Source organism: Muntiacus reevesi, chromosome 1 (assembly GCF_963930625.1).
Source record: "Muntiacus reevesi chromosome 1, mMunRee1.1, whole genome shotgun sequence".
Taxonomy (NCBI): Eukaryota; Metazoa; Chordata; class Mammalia; order Artiodactyla; family Cervidae; genus Muntiacus; species Muntiacus reevesi.
The window spans coordinates 179,560,458-179,581,589 of record NC_089249.1 but is presented as its reverse complement, the minus strand read 5'-3'; the positions used below and the strand labels follow the sequence as shown (position 1 = coordinate 179,581,589).

The 21,132-nt window shown below is 55.1% G+C and overlaps 1 protein-coding gene across 5 annotated transcripts in view; it reads right to left on the bottom strand.

Moving 5' to 3' along the window:
• Positions 1-863: 863 nt before the first annotated feature.
• The window catches only part of FLT4 (fms related receptor tyrosine kinase 4), a 40,611-nt gene continuing 20,342 nt past the window's right edge, over positions 864-21,132 (bottom strand). Inside the window, exons 11-30 of one of the 5 annotated variants that reach the window (XM_065931216.1) lie at positions 20,599-20,728; positions 19,390-19,498; positions 18,032-18,394; positions 17,610-17,756; positions 17,381-17,512; positions 17,122-17,228; positions 16,709-16,844; positions 16,131-16,235; positions 15,446-15,559; positions 15,192-15,280; positions 14,921-15,071; positions 14,271-14,365; positions 13,781-13,903; positions 12,438-12,549; positions 11,236-11,335; positions 10,772-10,877; positions 10,039-10,190; positions 8,880-9,000; positions 7,755-7,840; positions 864-2,757 (exon numbers count right to left, since the gene is read on the bottom strand). In XM_065931216.1, coding sequence (XP_065787288.1) covers positions 2,562-2,757; positions 7,755-7,840; positions 8,880-9,000; positions 10,039-10,190; positions 10,772-10,877; positions 11,236-11,335; positions 12,438-12,549; positions 13,781-13,903; positions 14,271-14,365; positions 14,921-15,071; positions 15,192-15,280; positions 15,446-15,559; positions 16,131-16,235; positions 16,709-16,844; positions 17,122-17,228; positions 17,381-17,512; positions 17,610-17,756; positions 18,032-18,394; positions 19,390-19,498; positions 20,599-20,728 — 2,674 coding nt within the window. In that variant the 3' untranslated portion in view covers positions 864-2,561. Of the gene's footprint in view, positions 2,758-7,754; positions 7,841-8,879; positions 9,001-10,038; positions 10,191-10,771; positions 10,878-11,235; positions 11,336-12,437; positions 12,550-13,780; positions 13,904-14,270; positions 14,366-14,920; positions 15,072-15,191; positions 15,281-15,445; positions 15,560-16,130; positions 16,236-16,708; positions 16,845-17,121; positions 17,229-17,380; positions 17,513-17,609; positions 17,757-18,031; positions 18,395-19,389; positions 19,499-20,598; positions 20,729-21,132 lie in introns of those variants that run through there. The other 4 variants (XM_065931236.1, XM_065931226.1, XM_065931246.1 and 1 more) reach the window with 4 other exon arrangements.

Sequence of the window (21,132 nt, the reverse complement as noted above, 5' to 3'; positions counted from 1 at the left end):
AGCCTCTTCCCACCAAGGCGTCACCCAGCTTCCAGGGGGTCCTGTTTTGCTCCTTTAAGAGGTGTGCTTCTCAGAGCATATATATAAGTCAAAGATTGTTGCCACTTTCTCTAAACTTTGCTTTAAAACAAGAGACCAACTCCTCATTTTGGGCTCCTAGGCCCATAGGGTGGGCTTTTGCCAGCCTTTGCACCTCACCTCTACCCATCTCTCCAGATCCCTCTTTTCTTCTGACTCAAGGCCTTCAACATCAATCGCCCTCCCTTGCAAAGCTCTGCCCACATGTCGCTCCTTATGATGGGGGCTGTGGGGACAGAGACTCTGCTGTGTTCCAGGGCCTAGGACGGTGTGTGCTCAGAGCAGGGACCGATGCTAAGGAGCAGTAGTGACATTAGCACAGAATCAAGTGTGCCCTCGGCCTGATTCCCCCAAAGGAAGCGACTCATGAAGTGAGCAGGAGTGTGAGGCTGCGGAGGAGGGGAGGGGGGATGAGGGAGTGAGTGGGCACCCTGTAAGGGGCTGGGGCCTGAGAGAAGAAGAGAAGTTCCCAGGAAGCGGGAGGGGCTGAGGGGTCAAGAGGCGGGAACACACTGTTGCCTGGTGAGATGCTCCCTGCCAGCGCCCTGCCAGCTGAGCTCCTATTCACACCGAGTCTCCGGTGCTCTGGGGACACTCAGTACAGCCCTGAGCTTCCACCCCGGTGGCACCGAAGAGGCCCACAAGGGAGGCCAGCTTGGAACTGGGCACAGTTGGGACACTGGCTTCCACCGCATGTGGGCACACTTTGGGAAGGCTAGAACAAAATCTTAACAGAGATCTGGAATTTAACTGAGAATCTATTCACTGTTAACTCAAGACTGGCATCAAATTTATTATTATCTTTTGTTAAATATTTTATCTTTTTGGAGCATATGTTCTGCAAGGGGTGGGGGGAGGTTTTCTTCTCAATACATCTTTGTGTGTGCAGTTATGTGACAGGAGCATAGGTGGGACACATGTTGGGAGGGGTCTTGGGCCTGGGCCACTCACTGCACGGAAATCCTTGAGATGCTTCACTGATTGAAACACCCTCTGGACTTCAACCAGGTAAAGCTGAGACCCAGGTCTCACAAGCAGGTGATATCAGGGGAGGGCACCTGGGGACGGTTAGGGTTACAGCCACACTTACATTCAATGTATCTTAAAGGAACAATATACAACATGGTGGTGGTGGGGGTGGGGGGCGGTGGTTCCTCCCAGGCACGCCCCTGCTCGCTGCATGGCCGCCTGTCCTGCAGGCGTCTCATGGCGGGGAGTGGGGTGTCAACCTCCATGGTGCTAACTGGGATGGGGGTCTTTCTCCTGGGGTGTGGGTGGCCAGCCAGTGCGAACTAGGTGGGGTGCCTGAGGGGAATGGCTCCAGCCTCCAGAGGGTCCCCCATTGTTCTGTGACAAAGGCTTGACCTGCCAGGCCCCCGATGTCAGGCACAGAGCAGGGGGCAGGAGACAGGGGCCTCCATGGGGGTGTAGGGACATCTGTGGATTGCCTCCTGGTAAACTGCAATACTGGGGGTCCTTTGGGCCAGCCACAAAGCCTTTCTTGAAGGAACCCACAGTATTTGCCTCTCATAAGGATGTTCACAGCTTGGGTGGTGCCTTGGGTAGCAGATCCAGGCCCCAGAGGGAAGAACCAGGTGGTTCTCAAATGGGCAGCTCTAGACCGTCAGATGACTCTTCCAATTCTGGACCAAGCAGGTATGGCTGGGGGCTTCTCCAGAAAGAGGTGGCAGCCACAGTGGGGTCTTTTATGACAGCAGTTGACTGAGTGTCAGAAATACCTTTCCTGGGTTCCCTTCAGACTGAACTTTTTAAAAGTAAATTCTTTATACCAGCTCAAATAGCCTCTGAAATTCTAATTAAAAAAAACAACAACAACAATGTTGAATAGTTCTCAGCACTCAGGAGAAGAAGGCTGCAGTAACTGGTTTGGAAGTGCAGAGATGACTGCTCTGAGCTGTTTGGTCAGGCTCGAGAAAGGACACTTCCATTCCTCTCCACTCAAATTTCTCATTTGTTGCTTTGAGTTGGAAATATGGCACCTTCACTGAGCCTTGGAGGGGCAAATGAAGAAAGCCATTCCCACGGGAAGGGGCAGTATTTGGGGCAGGGCTGGGAGCCCACAGTTCAACCTCGACTATTATGTCATTCTCATACTTCTCATCAGAAGTCAGGGATCACACCATCTACCACGCTGAGATGAGGCACCCAAAGAGATATTTCCTATGAGAGTGCCCAGCCCAGAGCTGGCCCCTGTGAATGTTGGACTGAGTGGAATCTGCATCTGAAGGGGAGGAGGGCCCCAGGGATCTGCAGGGTGTCCTGGGCAGGCATGGTGACGGAACTGAAGGGAACGCTGGAGCCTGGGTTTTACTCTTCCTAGCTAAGGAGAAAGAAATGTCTCCTGGCCCAAACTGGATGAGATGAGCTTCCAGCCTGGGTCTCTAGCCCTCTGCTCACTGGCCAGGCGTGACCCCCACCCACTGTCGGAGCCCAGGGTCCAGGGTGGCCTGTCCGAAGCTGCTTTAGTAGCTGCTGTCCGTGAAGAAGGGCGCTCGGGCGGCTGGGGTGCTGGCGCTCTCCTCCGGGGGCCCCGCCAGCTCCCCATACTCGCTGTTGTAGAACACCTGGCCCCGGGGCCCCAGCTCGGGCCGCCGCCTCCCTTGGGGGTCGAGGTGGGCCGTGGTCACGCTCACATTCCTGCCCGGTCCTTTACAGCTGCTGAGACAGGAAGGTGACATCAGTCAGAAAAGAAGAACGATCGGAACCGTGTTGAGGTCTGACCGGAATCACCAGGAACAACTAGAGCAACAAGCAAGGCCAATGGAAACACACAGATTTGACTTAAATAGAAAAACAAAGCAGTGTGCCTGCTGGCAAACACCAGAACGGTTCTCTGTCCCATGCCTGGGCGCGGGACAATGGAGAAAGCCCAACTCCATCCCCCCAAACCTGCTTCTCTCCCGGTCTTGCTCATCTCTGTAAATGGCACCAACATTGCTCTAAAGCCTCAGGCACCCAGGTCTCATCCCCTCTTCCTCCCTTCCCCTCATCCCCCACATCCAGCCCACACAGTGGTCCTGGCCTTTCTATGCTAAAAGGCATGCACGCCTCCCCGTGCATGCCCCGCCACTCCTTCAGAGTGAGCTGCCATCACTGAGCGCTCGGGACTGCCCTAGCACATCATTTCCTCCCTCTCAAGCCTCCCTATAGGCCAGTCTTCAGAGATCCTTCAAGTTACACCCTTCAATACAACTCATTCCCTAGAACTCACTCTGAATAAAGTCCAAGCTTCTGCCCCTGGCCCAGAGGGCCCTGCAGATTTGGGTCCCCTCCTGCCTCAATGATGGCCCAGTGATGCTCCCTCCTTAGAACTCATTTTCTTTGAGCTTTCTGAAAATTTGTTTCATTGTTTTTGCTTTGCATGATGCTACTGAAAAGCCTGATGCTTCAATCTGTCTCTCTCTTTTTTTTGGTGACTTGGTGTTTTACCTGAATGTTTATCTCTAAAATCTGATAGTTCAACTAGGTTATGTCTCAGAGTTTACTCTTTTTGGACCAGTTTTCCCAGGTACCCTTCTAATATGTAGATTTGGTTCCTTTCATTTAAGAGCATTATCTTGAATTACATATTTAAAAATATTAGTTCTATTTCACTGTTGGCAGTTTTCTTCTTCAGAGACACCAGTTGTACATATGTGGGAGTTTTCTATTTAACTTCTAAAATTTTCACATTCCTTCTGACCTTTTAGATCTCTTGATTTATTCTTGACCTCTTTTCCTATCTATCAAATGTGTCCTCCACTGCAAGTCTGATCATATTTAATTGTCCCTTGGGTACTCTGCTCTTCATTTTTGAGAGGATTTGTCTTTTATTTCAATTCCTTCCATAAATTTAGCTGGCTCCCATTTGATACTGTCACACTTTGTCTATATTCATTCTGAATTTTTGAATTTATGATTAATAGTGCAGCTACGTATTTCATTATGAATTTAATTTATGTCATTGTGCTGTATCACAGTTTTTCCATGCTGTTTTTGGAGTGTTTATGGCTACTGAAAAGTTTTAAATCTAATTTTCTTTTTTATTCTTATAATAACTCTGTATGGATAGTGCTCATTTTTCTCTGTTCACACTTATTCAGGCTGAGATTACCCTATGGGTTTGATCTGGACTGCAAGGAGATCAAGCCAGTCGATCCTAAAGGAAATCAGTCCTGAATATTCATTGGAAGGACTGATGCTGAAGCTGAAACACCAATGTTTTGGCCACTTGATGTGAAGAACTGACTCACTGGAAAAGACCCTGATGCTGGGAAAGATTGAAGGCAGGAAGAGAAGGGGACGACAGAAGATAAGGTGGTTGGATGACTTCACTGACTTGATGGACATGAGTTTGAGCAGTCTCTGGGAGCTGGTGATGGACAGGGAAGCCTGGTGTGCTGCAGTCCATGGGGTCACAAAGAGTCAGACACGACTGAGCGACTGAACTGAACTGAACTACCCTATGGGAGGAGGGCCAGGAATGTGGGCGTCTCTGTAGCTTTCTGCATTCAGGAGTACTGTAACACCATAACACATTGAATCCCTCTCTCCAAAGGCTCCATTCATGTCCCATGCTGTCTCACCAGTGGGGACTCGCCAGCCACTTAAGTGGGAGTGCTGGACACCTCCCCAGCTGCCGCTGTGCGGCCATGCTGACCAACCATAAGCCTCGGGCTTTCCGATCTCCCTTCTACCTGCAGAGCTGGATGAGCTACCACGTCACAGAGAATGGGGAATGGCATCTTAAGTGCCACTGAAAGGACGGGGTGAGCCACCTTGGAGTGAGGATGAGTTAACTTCCCACAGGGTGAGTACTGACCAGTGGTGAGCAGAAGATAGGAAAGAACTGAGGAGCTGAACTCCTTCCTTCTCCCTGACAGATGCTTTTAAGGCACACTCCATTCCACCTCTACATCTGTTTGGGGAATGTTCCATTTGCCAAGTGACCTGCTACACCTCTTTGAGGATCATCACACTGTATTTCAAGGGAACCTGGGAAGAGAATAATGTCCTCTGTTGCTCCCATCACGACGCGCAGTTTCTGTAAAGAGACCCTTGGCAGTGTGACTGTCTTTTGAACTCTTCATATAATCTTGTTTCTATAAGACTCTTCTCCCTTCTCCCTTCTTCCCTTCTTCCTTCACCGCCAGGCACCCGAGGTGCACATTCCCCTCCTGCCCACTGTCCTTTCAGAAGCAGAGCCTTCCTAAGGCCACTGTCCTAGTGCTCACACTCTGACATCTCCTCAGTCTGTGTGGCCACGGTCCCGAGGACCCTGATGGTCCCCTCTCAGGGGGCAGTCCCCAGACTGCTCTCCTCTGCCAGGGTGCGGGCATGGCTCTGCTGGTTCTGCCGCTGAGATCTCTACTCACATACAAGTGGAGTCTCTCCTTTGCTTATATCATAGTCACGGGCTCTGAGAGGTCTTGTTTCATGAGCTGATTTTAGAAAGATGTGTGGAGACTGGAATTTAAGTAGTTATCATCCTCTGGCTTATCCTCTTACTGAAATACTTTTTGGGGGAGATTAAAAAAAGACCATTTGGTAAAGAAAAATTAGCCAGAGACTATTTTTGTTGAATAAATAAAAAGCATTAATTTTTCAAAACTAGGTTACTCATAGAGATTACCTGACAGAATCAATAAAAACAAAGAAGGAGGCCAAGATGCATGATAGAGATGCAGCAATTATCTGTAGGCATACAACCCCACAACCTCCAGTGCTCACAGTGTTGCAAACATGCCTTTGTAGGCTGCTGGGAAGGTAACAGACATTTGGCTAAGTTGCTGAGATCTTAATGATACCTACCAGAAAGGCAAAGAATGACCTCAACTATCCTACTGTGATACAAATTAACACCTGTGGTCTAGGGTAAACTATTCAATGATAACACCTATTGATTAAAAAACGGCCTAGGCAGAAGACAAGTAAAACTACATCAGATGACCACAAAAGGGGTCCCTGATAGACACAGGGGTCACACAAGGATCTGAAAAAAGCAGAAAAGAGCACTGTTTTATATTAATATAATATTTTAGGTTCTATCATTTAAACAGCTATGAGCAAGTCAATTAGTAAAGTAAATAAGTAGAAGTACAGATGGATAAGGGGCACATGAAAAGATGTTCAATATCACTATAAGAGAAATGAAAATAAAAACTACAGTGAGATATCACTTCATACTGGTCAAAATGGCCATCACCAAAAACCCACAAACAATAAATGCTGGAGAGGGTGTGGAGAGAAGGGAGCCCTTCTACACTGTTGGTGGGAATGTAAATTGATATAGCCACTACAGAGAACAGTATGGAGGTTCCTTAAAAAACAAAAAATAGAGCTACCATATGGCCCTGCAATCCCAACTCCTGGGCATATATCCAGAGAAAAACATAATCTGAAAGGATGCATGCATCTCAATATCCATTGCAGCACTGTTTACAATAGCCAAGACATGGAAGCAACCTAAATGTCCATTGACAGAGGAATGGATAAAGATGTGGTACATATATACATTTGAATATTACACAGCCATGAAAAATAATGAAACAACACCATTTGGAGCAACATGGATGGGCCTAGACATTGTCATACATACTGAATGAAGTGAGTCAGACGGAGAAGCACAAAGATCATATGACATCCCTTACATGTGGGTGGAATCCAAAAAGATATGATACAAAACAGAAAGAGACTCACAGACTTAAAGAACGAACTTACGGTTGCTGAGGGAAAGGATGGGCGGAAGGGATAGCTAGCGAGTTTGGGATGGACAGGTACACACTGCTATATTTAAAACGGCAACCAACAAGGATGTCCTGTGTAGCACATGGGACTTTGCTCAGTGTTACGTGGCAGCCTGGATGGGAGGGGAGTTTGGGGGAGAATGGACACCCGTGTATGTATGGCTGAGACCCTTCACTGTCCACCTGAAGCTATCACAACATTGTTAACCGGCTACAGCCCAATACAAAACAAAAAGTTAAAAAAAGACTGCATGCAAAAAGACACTAATCTTCATTTATGGTTCTATATGCAACAGAGTATCTTAGGCCATTGACCAGACTCATCTTTAATGTGCAGTTCCCACTGGATTTTAAGAGATGCTGTGTGAAAAAAAGAACTGTGTGTTCCAATAAAGTTGAAAAAATGGATCAAAAGTTTAAAAAAATATGTACACATTTAACTGTCTTATGTATACCCTTAAAAGTTTAAATATTCAGATCTACTTTTAAAGAGTGGAGTTATCTTCTTGGAAAATGGAGGTCACTGTTTATGGAGCTCACCCCCTATGCAAGCACACTGGAAGACTTCTCTGTAACTGTATTCTCATCAAAGAAGTACAACAGCCGGCTCTAGGTCACATGATCTGGGGCCTCTCCTGGCTGGGGGAAGGGTGCTACATCCATTGGGCATGCTTCTTGGTTTCACAAAGAAGTTATTGTCTAGCATCTGACAAAGGGGACCAGCACCAGGGTGCTGGGCCAGGACAGTGATGAGGGGTGGGGCTTATGGGAAGGCTGGTGGACAAAACCCTCAAGTCCCAGAGTGGTCTGCCCTGAACACACAAAAGGTAATCTGGAGACAGGAAAAGCTTCAGGAGAGAGTGCGTGGCACACTCAGGCCCGGCCTCCCCGTGCTGGGCCCCGGCCAGGAGGCAGCTCCCGAAGCCCTACCTGAGCCTGCTCTCTTCTCTGTGCCTGCTCTCCAGCTGCTCAAACTCCTCGGAGGCCAGCACCATCCCACTGTCCGTCTGGCTGTCCTGCGCAGAGAGACCATGCCGAGGTTGCATGTGGGCCCCAGGAAGGCCCGTCCGTAGGCAGCCCCCCTCAGACCTGCCCCACCGCTGCCTGGACACTCGTCCTGTGTGTGGGAGGCCGGAGGCTGTCGGTCAGCGTCACACGCCCCTGCCGCAGAGGGAGACACCGCGTCTGGCGGGGCCACGCCCTGTGATTCAAGAGGGTGGCAAGACTGGGACACCCCTGTTGGGAGATGCACAAGGTGGCCACACGCCTGCTCAGGACACAGCAGAGCAGGAGCACCGGGAGAAACAGGGGAAGTCTAGAGAGAGTCCGACAGGTCACAGTGGAGAAAAAGGATCCTCAGATGCGTTCAAGGTTTGGTGGGGCTATGTCACAATCAGCGTGACTTGGAGTGGTCTTGATTTCTGTGGAGGGGGACTGAACCACACTCTCGCCAAGGACGGGGGGCCCTCCCCCTGCGTCTTTGTCTGACCCTGGGGATGGGAGTGCAGGTCTGCATGGCGCTGGTTCAGGGCACTCACCGCCACCCATGTACCCAGCTTCCCCTGGGCCTGTCTTCACTCACCAGCCCCATCTGGATGGATGCTGGAAGGCTGAGCTTTTACAAAACGGTCAGATTGCCTCCAGCCTCACTGAGCTGTAAGAGGTCTACTCCGCTTGACCACCATCTGAGAACACGAGTGGTCTTCCCATGCCTCTTACCCTAGACTTCTTGTCTAGTGACACCATCTCCTCTCTGGTCACGGGGCCCGGGGGCCACCCAAGGGGGGCCCTGACTCGGGTTGATCCCAGGAGAACAGTCTAGAAGGAGGAGCTGTCTTTCCACTGGGTTTCTACCTTGCAGGGAGAGAGAGGCTGGGGTGCTGGGGAGGGGCGACCCTGGGTGAGTTAAAGAGGCAGAGACATGGGGCACTGGGCTCCTTGTGCTGAGCTGGTTTCTGCCAGGAGCCTCAGGGCTTCCTTACATCTAGCTCCCTGTGGGAAGAGTCCAGGGGCCATGACCTGGGGTGAGGGCACAGGCCCACTCACTCCACTTACCACTATGGCCTTGTAGGTAGTTGGGGTCATGGGAAATTCCTCAAACGTTTTCATCCTGGAGGAACCCTGGGTTTGAGTCCCTCTGGCAAGGCATCCCGGAAAGGACACACAGTTATAATATCTGTGGGGAGGAAACAGCAAGTGCTGAGAAGTGCAGTCCAGCACCCTTCCTGAAAGCTCTCTGCATCTTTCCTCTGTACCCCTCTCCTCTTGGGAAGGACGCCAGGCCTGGGGCTGAGCACAGGGGCTGGTCTAGACGGCCCCCCAGGGCCCTGAGTCTTGCCTCTGCTCCCAGGCGAGAGGAGTGAACCTCCCTGAGGCCACTGCTGGGGAGGATGTGGGAAGCGAGCAGCAGAGGGCACATGGCCTGGGTGTGACGTGGAGCTGGAGAGAGGCTGGGGAGGACTTCCCTCCAAGACGGGCCACCCTGTGCAGGGCAGGCAGCACTGATGTCACGCGTCCCTGTCTGACCTGCGTGTACGGGTGTGTGCACATCTGAGTGCCTGTGGCGGGGCTGGTGGAAGGAACTCGGCAAAAACCAGCTGGGTGTCCTGTTGCCCACGCTCGACCTTGTTCTCTGCTGGGGAGGATGGTGTGGAGAGTCCTGAGCTCTTTTCTCAGCAACACCAATGCGAATCTGGATGCATGACCTCCTTGGAAGGCAAATATTCGCTGGCCTCTGACCCCAAACTCTGGAGAGTTAGGCTCCATTCTAAATCCTGAACAAGGTTAGTGAGTGGCCAGCTCCACTCTCAGGGTCCTGGGAACTCATCCCTCTTTCCCTTGCTCCATGTTCTTTCCTGACAGGGTGGAGCTGGCCAGGGCGTTGTGCCTGAGAGGGGCGCTCCCTTGAAATTGATGGTGGAGGGCCTCTCAGGGGCTAGGAGTGTGGGCAAGCGGAGGAGGCCAGAGGGAAGAACTGAGGGGACATAGAGAAAAGCAAAGTTGAAAGGCCACATGGGCTTGGAAGGACCTCAAGACTGGCCACACCCGCCAGGGCATCAGCAATGCTGTCACTTAGCTCTTCGAATTGATATACAATGGCCTCTTAAGTCCTTGTCCTTCACTTTTCCTTGATGACTGATGAGGATAAAACTTATATGTCCAAACTGCTTTCCCCTTGCCCGGGGGATGCTTGGATCTGAAGAATGGGGCTGACCTGGCGGCCAGGCTGTGCTGGTGCAGGCTCAGCGGGCTGTCCTCTGTGTCAGCATCCGTCTCTGTGATGTGCATGGCCGTGGTGGATGCCTGCGAGAAGCTGCCTTCCTCCGAGCTCTGAGAACCACGAGGAGCCATGCAGTCCTCATCTTCCTGGCAGGAATGGTACAAAAAGTCAGGGTCAGAGGCTCTTATGCCCCACCTCGCCCCTGCTCCTGCACTCAGGACTTCTAGAGTTCCTGATCCTTCAAGTGCTCTTCTCAAGGGCTCCAAGGACTAAGGGAGCTGGGCAGGTTCTCCCCACAGCCCTAAGGAGGAGGCAGGCATAATAACAGCATCCTCGTTCCAGAGCCTGGCTGCCCCACAGCCTCGAACATCAGTACTTCCCACCCTCACCTTGGGGGCAGCACTGGCCCCCAAGCGCCCATCTTCAAGTCCCTGAGGCTGGGGCAGCAGGCAGCTCCCTGCTTCCTCCTCCAGGTCTCAGGGCTGCCCTGAGCCAGTCCTGAGCTGGGGGAGGGAGATACAAGTCAGAGGTGGGTGCAGGGGGCAGAGGGGCAAAGCGTGAGGTAGAACATATCACTGTTCTGCCAGGAAGTGGGGCTCCTTGCTGGCTCCCTGAGGACCAGCCTGGGCCTCTTCGTGGGAAAGTTGGGCTCTGACCATCCATGTGATGGCCCCTGGCCTGGAGGTCAGAGGTTGCTGCAGCAGGACAGGGAGAGTCGGGGCCTCACCTGCTGGGTCCTGCCCTGAAGCAGGTTCCCCAGGATCTCCACCAGATCTGAGAATGCAGGCCTCTCTTTGGGGTCTCCTGCCCAGCAGCTCAGCATGATGCGGCGTCTGTGGGTACAGCTGGATGTTGGACGGCTGTCTGAGCACACCCCGCACCTGACCCCAGCAGACCCAAGTCTCTTGCCTCCTGCCGATCCCTCACGCCTGCTCTGCCTGCCTCCCTCCCCTGGGCTAAGGCCAGGCCGTCCCTCCTACCTGCAGAAAGGAGAGCTGTTGGCGGCGGCCCCGTGACAGAGTGAGAGACAGTGTCTGTAGGTCTACAGCCCGGCTCCTGTGCCTGAACCCCCTCCCCACCCTGGCCGACATGCCCCCTTTCCCAAGCCTGCACACAACCCCCCTTACCTTTTCCTGGTGCCCACCCACCGCTATGGCCCCTCAGTGCCTCACGGCTTCCCGAGAGACTCACATGGCAGGAGTGGCTAGCTCTGGGGCCCTCATCCGGGTGCCCTCTTTCAGCCGCTGGCAAAACTCCTCATTGATCTGCACCCCAGGGTATGGGGAGGCCCCTGATGGTAGAATAGGATGGGGGTGGGTGCGGAGCAGGCTCCCGCTGTTCCACTCAGGTCTGAACCGCCTCTGCCCCGGCCCCTTATGGCAGGGAGTTCACCCTGCTGCCCCCTCCCCTCGGGTGAGTTCTTCATTAGGTTAAGAGGACCGTGGCACCCGCTTGTGAGAGCTGCCATGAGCATCAGAGCTCTCCCAGGCACACTGGCGGAAACACTCCCCATCCTGGGACCATCATGGCCAGTGGAGCTTTTCTGAACCAGTTGAGCTGCCCTGTCACAATGACCCCTCCTCAGAGAAGCCTTCTCCAGCTCTTCCTTACGTCCTGTGGCTCTACCAGCAAAAAGGACCTAGCTCCTGCAAGCCATACCGTAGTGGAAAGGCCCTGTTAAGACAAGAGTCCCTCCCTCAAACCCTGCATGGCTCCCAGTAGACTTAAATTCCAGGCCCTCACCCCAGAAGGCTTTTGCAGCATCTCCCAGTGCTGACTGCTTACACCCTGCTCAGCTCCCCAGCACAAGGATCACAGCCATGACCAACCCCATGCCCTCTTGCCTGCAGCCCGCCCGCCGTCGTGAGCCTGCCCCTCCTGGCCTGTCCAGCTCACACCCAGCGCTGTCCTCCCTGTGCTCCCCGTGTGCTTCTATCTTCACTAACAGTGTTGGTCATGGCTGCTTCAGCGTTTTCACTCTACTTGTTTCCTGCCTCACCCCCACCCTGGTTGGGACCCCTCATCTTGGATCCAGCAGGGCCCGGTTTACTATGTGAGGCTTGAGCAGCTGTGGTCATTGAGGGAGCCGCTGGTCTCCTTCCAGATGTTCCCCAGCCCTGCAAAGGCAGGAGCTGTGTCCCCAGCGGCTTGTGAGGAAGGGGCTCAGCCAGGGAGGGAGGGGTCTGGGGGACTCCTACAGCCTTCCCCTTTGTGACAGTGATGAGCCCAGGAGCTGCTGGGTGAACACAGGGTTCTGCCCTGGGCACAGGCTGGACGTGAAGGGGGGGCCCAGGGGGCCCCCCCAAGCACCTGTCTCAGAATGAGCGGGATTGCTCGGCCCAGGTGTGCACCTCTGCTGAGCCTGCCCTGCCCTGCCCCCTGCCTGTACTCACCCAGGGAGAAAATCTCCCACAGCAGGACCCCAAAGGACCACACGTCACTCTGCGTGGTGTACACCTTGTCGAAGATGCTCTCGGGGGCCATCCACTTCAGGGGCAGCCGGGCCTGTGGGATGGACGTGTGTCCCAGTGGGGAAGGGAAGGACAGAGAGAGGCCAAACCCAGGGGCATCCCTCCCCTGCCCCTCCTCTCCCCAGGACTCTGGAGTCACAACACAAGAAAGGCTCTTTGGTCAGGTCCACCCTGCGTGTATTCAGATGACTCCTGCAACTGGCTCTGTCCCTGCTGACTGCCCCCACTCCATTCCACAGGTGCCTGGTGACTTCTTTGAAGGCTTCTTTCCTGCTACTATTCTGGGTAGACATCTGGGTCCCTCTCTTCCCCTGTGCTCTCCCAGAGAAAACCTGTAGCCTGTCTCCAGCTGCAGACCCCTTGGCCCAGTATACTGAGGGATGCTGTGTCCCTGCACACCCTCACCAGCTCCACCACTATCCATTCATTTGGTCCCCACACCAGAAGCCTGGCCTCACTCCTGACCCCTCCCCTGGCGGCTCCTAATGTGACTTCCCTCCTATGGCTTTGACCTGGGAGCCCTGAGGACCATGGGCCTTCCTGACTTGCCTCTGCCTCCACCCTAGCACCCCACCCCACTCTTGTGATAGCTTGTGGAGGGAGTTTCTGGAGAGCTGGCTGTTACCTCCACAGTCCCCACATACCCGAGAGTTAGAATAAAGGACAAAGCCCTGCACGGTGGGCCTCTCATTGCTGTCTGTGGTTTAGTTGCTCAGTCGTGTCCAACTCTTGCAACCCCATGGACTGCCGCCCACCAGGCTCCTCCATCCATGGAATTTCCCAAGCAAGAATATAGGAGTGGGTTGCCATTTCCTTCTCAGAGCCTGGACCCAATTTGCCTGTCAACCTCCCTCTAAGCCTCTTCCTTCCTCCCCTGGGGCAAAACCCTAAACAAATTTAGATGCTCAGATGCCTGCCTGGCTACCTCTGGGCACCACCAATGAGACACAAGTTGCACCTAGCACCCACGTATTTTCCTATAACCACGCTACACTAGGTGTGTCTACCTCGAGGACAGACGTCATGCAGGATCTAGCTCTGCATGACCAGCTCCTACTGAGCAGGTGTGTGGAGTCAGCACCCACCTAATGGACCAAAAAGGTCAGATACAAGGTCCATTTGGAGCACCAGGGCCCTTGTTTGTCAGCTCCTGTCTCCACACACCTGCTCCAGGTGCCTCAGCAGAGTCTCCAGGATCCCTGTAGGTCCTCAGACCTTCCAGGCGGATGGCGGTGAGTCCCCCACCTGCCATGGCCTGTACTCACACTGCCCTTGCGCACGTAGTCAGGGTCTTTGTAGATGTCCCGGGCCAGGCCAAAGTCACAGATCTTCACCACGTCACTTTCTGACAGCAAGATGTTTCGAGCGGCCAGGTCTCTGTGGATACACTAGGGGGGCGAAGAGGAGCAGTGAGGCGATCAGGCCCCTGTGGCCACACCCACACCTAGAGCTCCAGGATACCCCGCGTGAGTCCTGCTCTCTTGAGGATAGATTTCTGCGTGACCCAGAACTTGCTATGGAGAGAGCTGGTAGCACTGTGCGGGCAGCGGAGAAGGCTGTGCAGTATGACAGACTGGTTTTATAGCCAGCTCTGCCTCTGACTGGCGGAAAATCTTGGGAGTCTGGTTCTACCCTTTGGAGTCAATCTACAGCGCTGCAAAGTGGGAGAGATGTGCCTTGACTACAGCTTCACTGTGGCGTAAGCTGGTGAGTTTTGGCCTTTCTCCCCTCTGCAGAGGCTGCTGGGGCAGTCACCTTTCGAGAGGCCAGGAACTCCATGCCTCGGGCCACTTGGAAGCTGTAGCAGATAAGGTCTTCCATGGTCAGCGGGCTCAGCCACAGGTCCTTGGCTGCACAAAGAAGTGAAGCTGGCTAGGAAGGGCCTCAGCCATGGCTCCCACTTCCCACCCAGCCCCAAAGGGAGCACTTACGTGCTCACTGAACCTGGCTGCATCCCTCCTGGCCAGGCCTAACAAGCCTGCTGGTCCCCTCTCCTGCCGCTCAGCTTCCCTTCTCTCTGTGGTACCCGCTAACTACTCCCAGAGCAGTGAGTACTGTTGCCACACTAGACCTCTGCCTCTGCTACTTCTGCCTGGACTGCTCCCCACCACGTTTGCAGGGCAGACTCTTGTTTATCTAGAGATGACCAAATCAAACATCAGAACCCAGGAGTGCAGGTAGTTAATAAGCGTGTGGATTAGGATTTTGAGCTCCTACCATCAGGGAGCAATGGCACCCTCTGGCGGGAACATGGGGCTTTGCTTCCTGAGGTGGCCTCTCTTTTTAAGGCAGAGTGCATTTCATACGCTCCCATGTTAAGTCCCTCCAGGAGGGCCCCAGGTTGACTTATCCCAGGGTCCTGGAGCATGCCAGCCATTTTGGGCAAGGGGACGCCAGACTCTTACCTTCTTGGACTGGAGCGGCCCGCCCCGCCCCGCCCTTGCCCGTTAGGAGCCTTGTGAGGAGGGCCATGTCGCTGTTCCCTGGCCTCCTCTGGTCAGCTTTGGCGCCCTCCACCATGGAGCAGAAGTGCCTTCGCTGCTCAGCAGACTTCTCCTGCGATGCACAAAGCAGGTCGGGGCGGGAGGAGGCTCGCCGTCTACTGCAAAAGCACTTTCCGCCCTCCCCGCCCGGCTCACCAGCAGAGGCCTAGCCCTCGGTGAGGCGCCCACCTACCGCGCGGGGATTGAAGGCCTCCCGCTTGGTGCGCAAGAAGTTGGAGAGATTGCCATACTTGCAAAACTCCACGATCACCATGAGAGGGCCTGGGGCAGGGCAGGAGGGTGCACTGGAGGGCAAGCAGCACAGCCACGCCCGCCCCAAAGCCCTCCTGTGTCCCGCCCACTCCCGGCCCAGCTGGCCCTCCACACCCGCAAAGATAAGGGCACCGTGGGGCTTCACCCTCCCCGAAGGGCGACTGAGTTCTTTACCATTGGGCTTGGTGCAAGCCCCCAGGAGGTTGACCACGTTCAGGTGGTTACCAATGTGGATTAGGATTTTGAGCTCCGACATCAGGGCGCGATGCTCGCTGGCTGTGGCGCCCTCTGAAAGCAACATGGGGGCTTTGCTTGGTAACCGGGCCCACCTGGCCGCTGACCCAGGCCCTGAATATCCCTTTTCCCGGGCCACTAGCTTGGGCTTCCCCGGTGGCTCAGACGGTAAAGAATTCCCCTGAAATGCAGGAGACGCAGGAGTCCCAGGTTTGATCCCCGGGTCTGGAAGATCCCCTGGAGGAGGAAATGGCTACCCACTCCAGTATTCTTGTCTGGAGAATTCCATGGACAGAGGAGCCTGGTGGGCTGCAGTCCGTGGAGTGGCAAAGAGTCGGACATGACTGAGCGACTAGCACTCTCACTCTCAGCTGAGCTTAGGCCTGACCAGCGCTCGTGCTGGTGGGGGCGCAGCAAATGCCACCTCCCTCTCTGAGGCAAAAGGTTTAGGTGGGACTGGTGAGTGTTACTCAGAGCTGAGCCCCAGGCCATGGATTCCTTGTATAACTTCTGGTAAGAATCTGTTCTGAACCTGTTTCCCCTCTGGCACCACAGACCCACCAGCCCACCCAGAGCTGCCGGTCTCCACCAGCTCAGCCACCCCTTCTACCCATTGACCCCACACCTTTCAGCATTTTCACGGCCACAGTGTCACAGCTGCTGCCCTTGTTGATGCCAAAGGCTGAGGCTTCCACCACCTTCCCAAAGGCCCCGTGGCCAAGGACTCTCCCTGTGGGGGCAGGGAGCTGGTTCCAGGTGAGCTGTATGGGGGTGTGGGTGGAGAGGACTGGGCAGAAGGGACAACCCCTGTGGAGGGCCAGGAAGGTAGGCCCAGGAGGGGGAGGAAAGTCAGGAGCCCCCCTGCCAAACAGGAAGTGCACGGGGAGCAGGGTGGGGAGAGAGGGAGGAGAGAGACAGACAGGAAGGCCTGCATCCTCTCCCAGCAGGTGTGACAGGCCCACCCTGCTCAGAGCAGCAGGAAGTGACCTCGGGGGGCCTGGGAATTGAGAGCCCCTATAATAGTTCTGGGGATGCGTGCCTAGATGGACAGGTCAGGCCAGGTGGGGGCCAGGTGGGACTTTCTGGCATGAGTTCTGAGAATGGAGGGATTGCAGGGCTCCAGCCTGCCTGACCCCAGAGCAGCTGAAGCAGCGTCTGCCCAGCAGGACTGGGTGGGTGAAGCAGGCTGGGAGCGGGTCTCACCGAGGTGCAGCCGTTCCCGGGGGAACTCCCACTGACTCGTGTCATAGGACAAGTATTCACACTGCTCCTCCAAAGGCACCTCCCCGGGGTCCATGATGATGGACAAGTAGCCAGTCTTGATGTCTGCATGGGTTGGCTGGGGGATGGGTATGGGGACAGCTCACTGACTTGGCCATACCATCCTGGCTTTAGTAAAATTGTGCCCAGGACAGATGGCCTCTCCTTACGGACTCCCGACATAGGAGGGGACAGATGGACAACCTCTTGTCCTCTAACAGTACAGCCTGGAAGGGTCTGGGGGGCCTCCCAGGATACAAGGCTTCCAGGTGAGCCAGGGTGAACCATATTCCTTAACTTAAGGGCTGGACAGGGTAGAGAGAGCCCATGAGCAGCTGGGGACAAGGAGTGCTTACCCTCCTCATGTTACAGAAGATGAGGAGAAGGAGGACCCAGAAGAAGACAGCGATGACCCCGGTGCCAACAAGGATCACGATCTCCATGCTGCCTTTATCCTCAGAGCCTGAGTGGGCAGAAAGCGGGGGTGGCAACTGTGCACATATTGTGAGGGGGAGAGGGCATACCCTTCGGGCGGCACCCCTTCTGGTGGGCACGGCTGGCATCGAGTGTGGGCAGAAGGCGGACTGGGGGGGGGGCGCGCAGGGGAGGCGGGACCTTCCACAGCCACGCTGGCAGAGGAGTTGACGCAGCCCTTGGCGTTGCACGCACTGCACAGATAGTGGCCCGCGTCCTCCTCGCGCACACGCTGGATGCTCAGCTTCTGGTTCGAGTCCGCCAGGTCGATTCCTGCAGCGAGGGCGGTGGACGTTTGAGTTCAAGTAGGTCTGGGGCTTTGGCCTAGAGAGTTTCCGGATGCCGCCTCCACCCATATCCATCCCCCTACCAGACTCTTCTTCCAGCAGCCTCTCATCTTTGTACCACACGATGCTGGGTACGTGCGCCCCAGCCACTGGGCACCGCATCTCCAAGGAATCACTCACATTCACCAGGAGGTCGCTTAGGTTCTGTGTGAGCCGTGGGGCTTCTAGGGCTGCAGGTGGGGTTGAGAGAGAGCTGAGTGGAGCTGCAGAAAGCAGGAGGGCGCTCCAGGAAAGGGCCCTCCCATGCTAGGAACTCTCCAAGCTGAAGGGTCAGGGTTTGAGCTTGGGGTGGGCAGGGCTGTGCAAGCCCCGGAGGGGAAGGAGAGGGGGATGCTCTTGCGGGCTCGGGCTTGTGAATGGACTGCCCAGGTGCGTGCTGGGCTGGGGATAAAGGCTCCTTGGGGAGCACTACCCCGCCTGGCCCCTCCGGCCTGCCTTGCCTCACCCTGCACAGACAGGTACTTCTTATGGCAGTGCTTGTCATGGCTGCGCCGGTCCTGCACCTCACAAACATAGTCGCCTTCATGTTCTGGTGCCACACTGGGGATGGTGAGGGTGAGCGTGGCGTGGCGCTCGCCGGGCATCACCTCCTCCAGGCTGGCGGCCAGTGGCGTGGCAAACAGATGCACGTTCTTGCAGTCAAGCAGCAGTGGGTTCCCCTGTGCGTCATGCAGCGTGGACAGGTTGAGGCGGTACCAGTGCAAATGCTCATATGTGTAGTTGTCAGCCCTGCAGCTCAGGCGCACGGCCTGGCCCTCTAGGGGCTCTTCTGATGGCTCTGACTCTATGCTGAAGCCGTCGGGGATGGCTGGGGAAGGAGGAGGAACCACTCACTGTGACATCGTGAGGTGCTGGCGAACCTACCCACCTGCTCAGGGACTCCCTCTCTCTTTCTCATTGACCTTCGAACTCACTCAGCTCTCAAATAAGGGTGTACATCACCTGTACCTGGGCCAGGGACACACTCTGGGGCCCTCTTCTCCCTCTCCCTGACAAGAGACCAACTCTCTCAAGTCAATTCCACCAGGGGCTTCTCTCCTGCCATGCCCCCTCTAGTTTTTCCTGAACAAGCCCAGCTGGATACTGCCCCCACCTCTCCCAGGAGCCCATGCCACCGATGAGTTTCTTGCTAGCAGCTCAGCAGGGGCCCGAATGCCCATTCTCCCTCACTGCTGAGCACACTCCCACCCCTGTCCTCTTTCTGAATCAATCTGGCTTCATTAGCATTTGGCAATGGCTCCTGATTTCCTTTTGTCCCTCTGGCTGTTCACTGTCAGCTACTATGGGCTCCTCTCTCCTGCAGACTGTTTTCTTTGGCTCCACCTCTCTTCTAGGTGCCTGCATTTAAACCTCTGGGCCCATTGACTGTCCTTCCATGGTCTTCTTAGCATTTCTGAGGTCATTAACAGGTTTGAAAAATCTGAAGCAACCACGGACCTTCTTCCCAGGGCCAAATGCACGTAAGAACCAGCTGCTGTGCAGGATCTATGGCTCAGGAAGGGGGTGGGAGGGAAGTGGAGGAAGGTGCAGCTGTGGGGAACAAGGGGGCACCCCAGGGAGGCACCTCCTGGTCTAGGGGCAGATGGCGCTGCCTCATTCCAGTTCATATGCCTATAACCTCCAAATCTAATCCCCTGCCAAGACCCAGAGGCCCAGTGGGCCCTGCGTATCTCTCCTGGCACCTCAAGGTCACAAGAAACTCAGTGGGGCCCCAACCCAGGCATATTATCTTCTCCCAGGCCTGGTCTCCTCCTGTGCCCACCTGGTTCCTGACCTCCATCCAGGCCTGCCCAAGTCACTCACTGGTCACGTAGAAGTAGATGAGCCGCTCATCCTGACCCACTTTGTTGAAGACCACGCACTTGTACATGGCGGACACATTGGCCTCCTGGATCACCAGCTTGCTCACCGTCTGGACAGGATACATGTCAGGCATAAGGATCCATTTCCTGCCTAAGTTCCCCTACCCTCACCTCCTCCTTCTGCATGGAAGTTGCTGTGCCCACCAGAATAATGGGGGAAACCGAGGCTCTGGGCTGGAGATGACCAAAGCTCAGAGACAGTACCAGGACTGGTGAGGCAAGGAGAAGGTGATGAGGTCCTTGGGCAGCAGCAAGAGGTGGCTCCCCTGAAAACTCAAGGGACAGCACGGTGGACTGCTGGCATCAGCTGTGGCTGGTGTCAGAAGGCACTGTTAGGCAGGACCAGAGAGCCCTTTGGCTACAGATGGGCTCAGACTGCTGCCATGCTGAGGAGGGAACAGGGGCTGGTGGTACTGGGTTGGTCCAAGCCAGAGTTAGGATGCATGCTCTGGTCATATCAAGTGTCAGCCTGTGGTCCAAGGAGTCACTGTGTGAGGCCCTGCAATGCGCCCACAAACCCTTCAGGGCTGCCTATAGCACCTCTCAGCACTCTGGGTCGTGGCAAGGGAAGAAAATGGGCTCCAGGGCTCCAGAAGGACTCTGGCCTGGGGGAGTAGGAAGCTTGGAAGCGGAGGAAGAGAGGGGGCCATAGGCTCTGCCTACCAGCCCGAGAGCCCACCCCCAGCCTCAAGTCGGGCACTTCCTGGCCAGCCTGGAACAGGAAGAGGCTCTGGAGGTGTGTAGGAAAACAGGAAGTGACTGTAGGAAGTGGGTGCCTTTGTTCAGTCCTTCCCCTGCTAGGCCTCTTCGAGGGATTGCCCCCAGCCTGGGCCAGCCGTCTTTGGGGAGGATGGAGCATCCCCAGCCCCAGCTCTCCCAGCCCTTCATGTGGGCCCATAGCCATGAAATCTCAGCTTCCCTCTCTGGGAAGCAGCGGCAGGTCTGGCCCCTGCAGCCTACTGCAGGCAGGGAAGCTGATGTCCAGAGACATTGTAGAAAGGTTACTGACTCTCAGCTGCTATTGCAAGAGCTCTGCAAGTCCAGTGGAGACCCAGAAGGCTAGGAGAGGACCCCACCTCTCTCCTTCTGAAGAAAGGACCTCACCTCTCTCCTTCTCCCCCAGCCACTCAGTGGCCTGGCTGGTCCATACCTTATTTTTGCCCTCTACAAACTCTGTCCAGGTGTCCAGGCTCTCAATGGGGTTCACAGCATCCTGTGTGGTCACCTCCCTCCAGTCCTGGCACTGCGGCATTCGGTCTCGCTGCTGCCGCCGCCGGCTGCTAAAGACAAAGAGGGACAAGGGCAGTTAGGGATTCAGGCAGAGAGGGACTACACTAAGGGTAGGGTCAAGCTGTTCTCATACACAGGGTCATCTCATCTCATGGTGGGCAGGTTGGCCCCCCAAAGCAAGCGAGGATGGCAGGGGCTTTGCTTCTGGCACACTGTTCAGGGCTCAGTAACCCATCCTGCATGGGCTGCCAGACACAGCCTTACCCAGCAGACCAGGATCTGTGCCTGCAGAGCACCACACGCCTGTGACTCTGTGCCAATCCTCTAGTCTGCTGTGCTCCCTGCCCCTACCCACATGTGTCCCTTCCTGCAAAATCCACCTAGATCTCCTGGGGCAGCAGAGTCACTCCTGTTAACTCCTGCCACAGGAAACCCTCTCCTTCCGTCCCTCTTC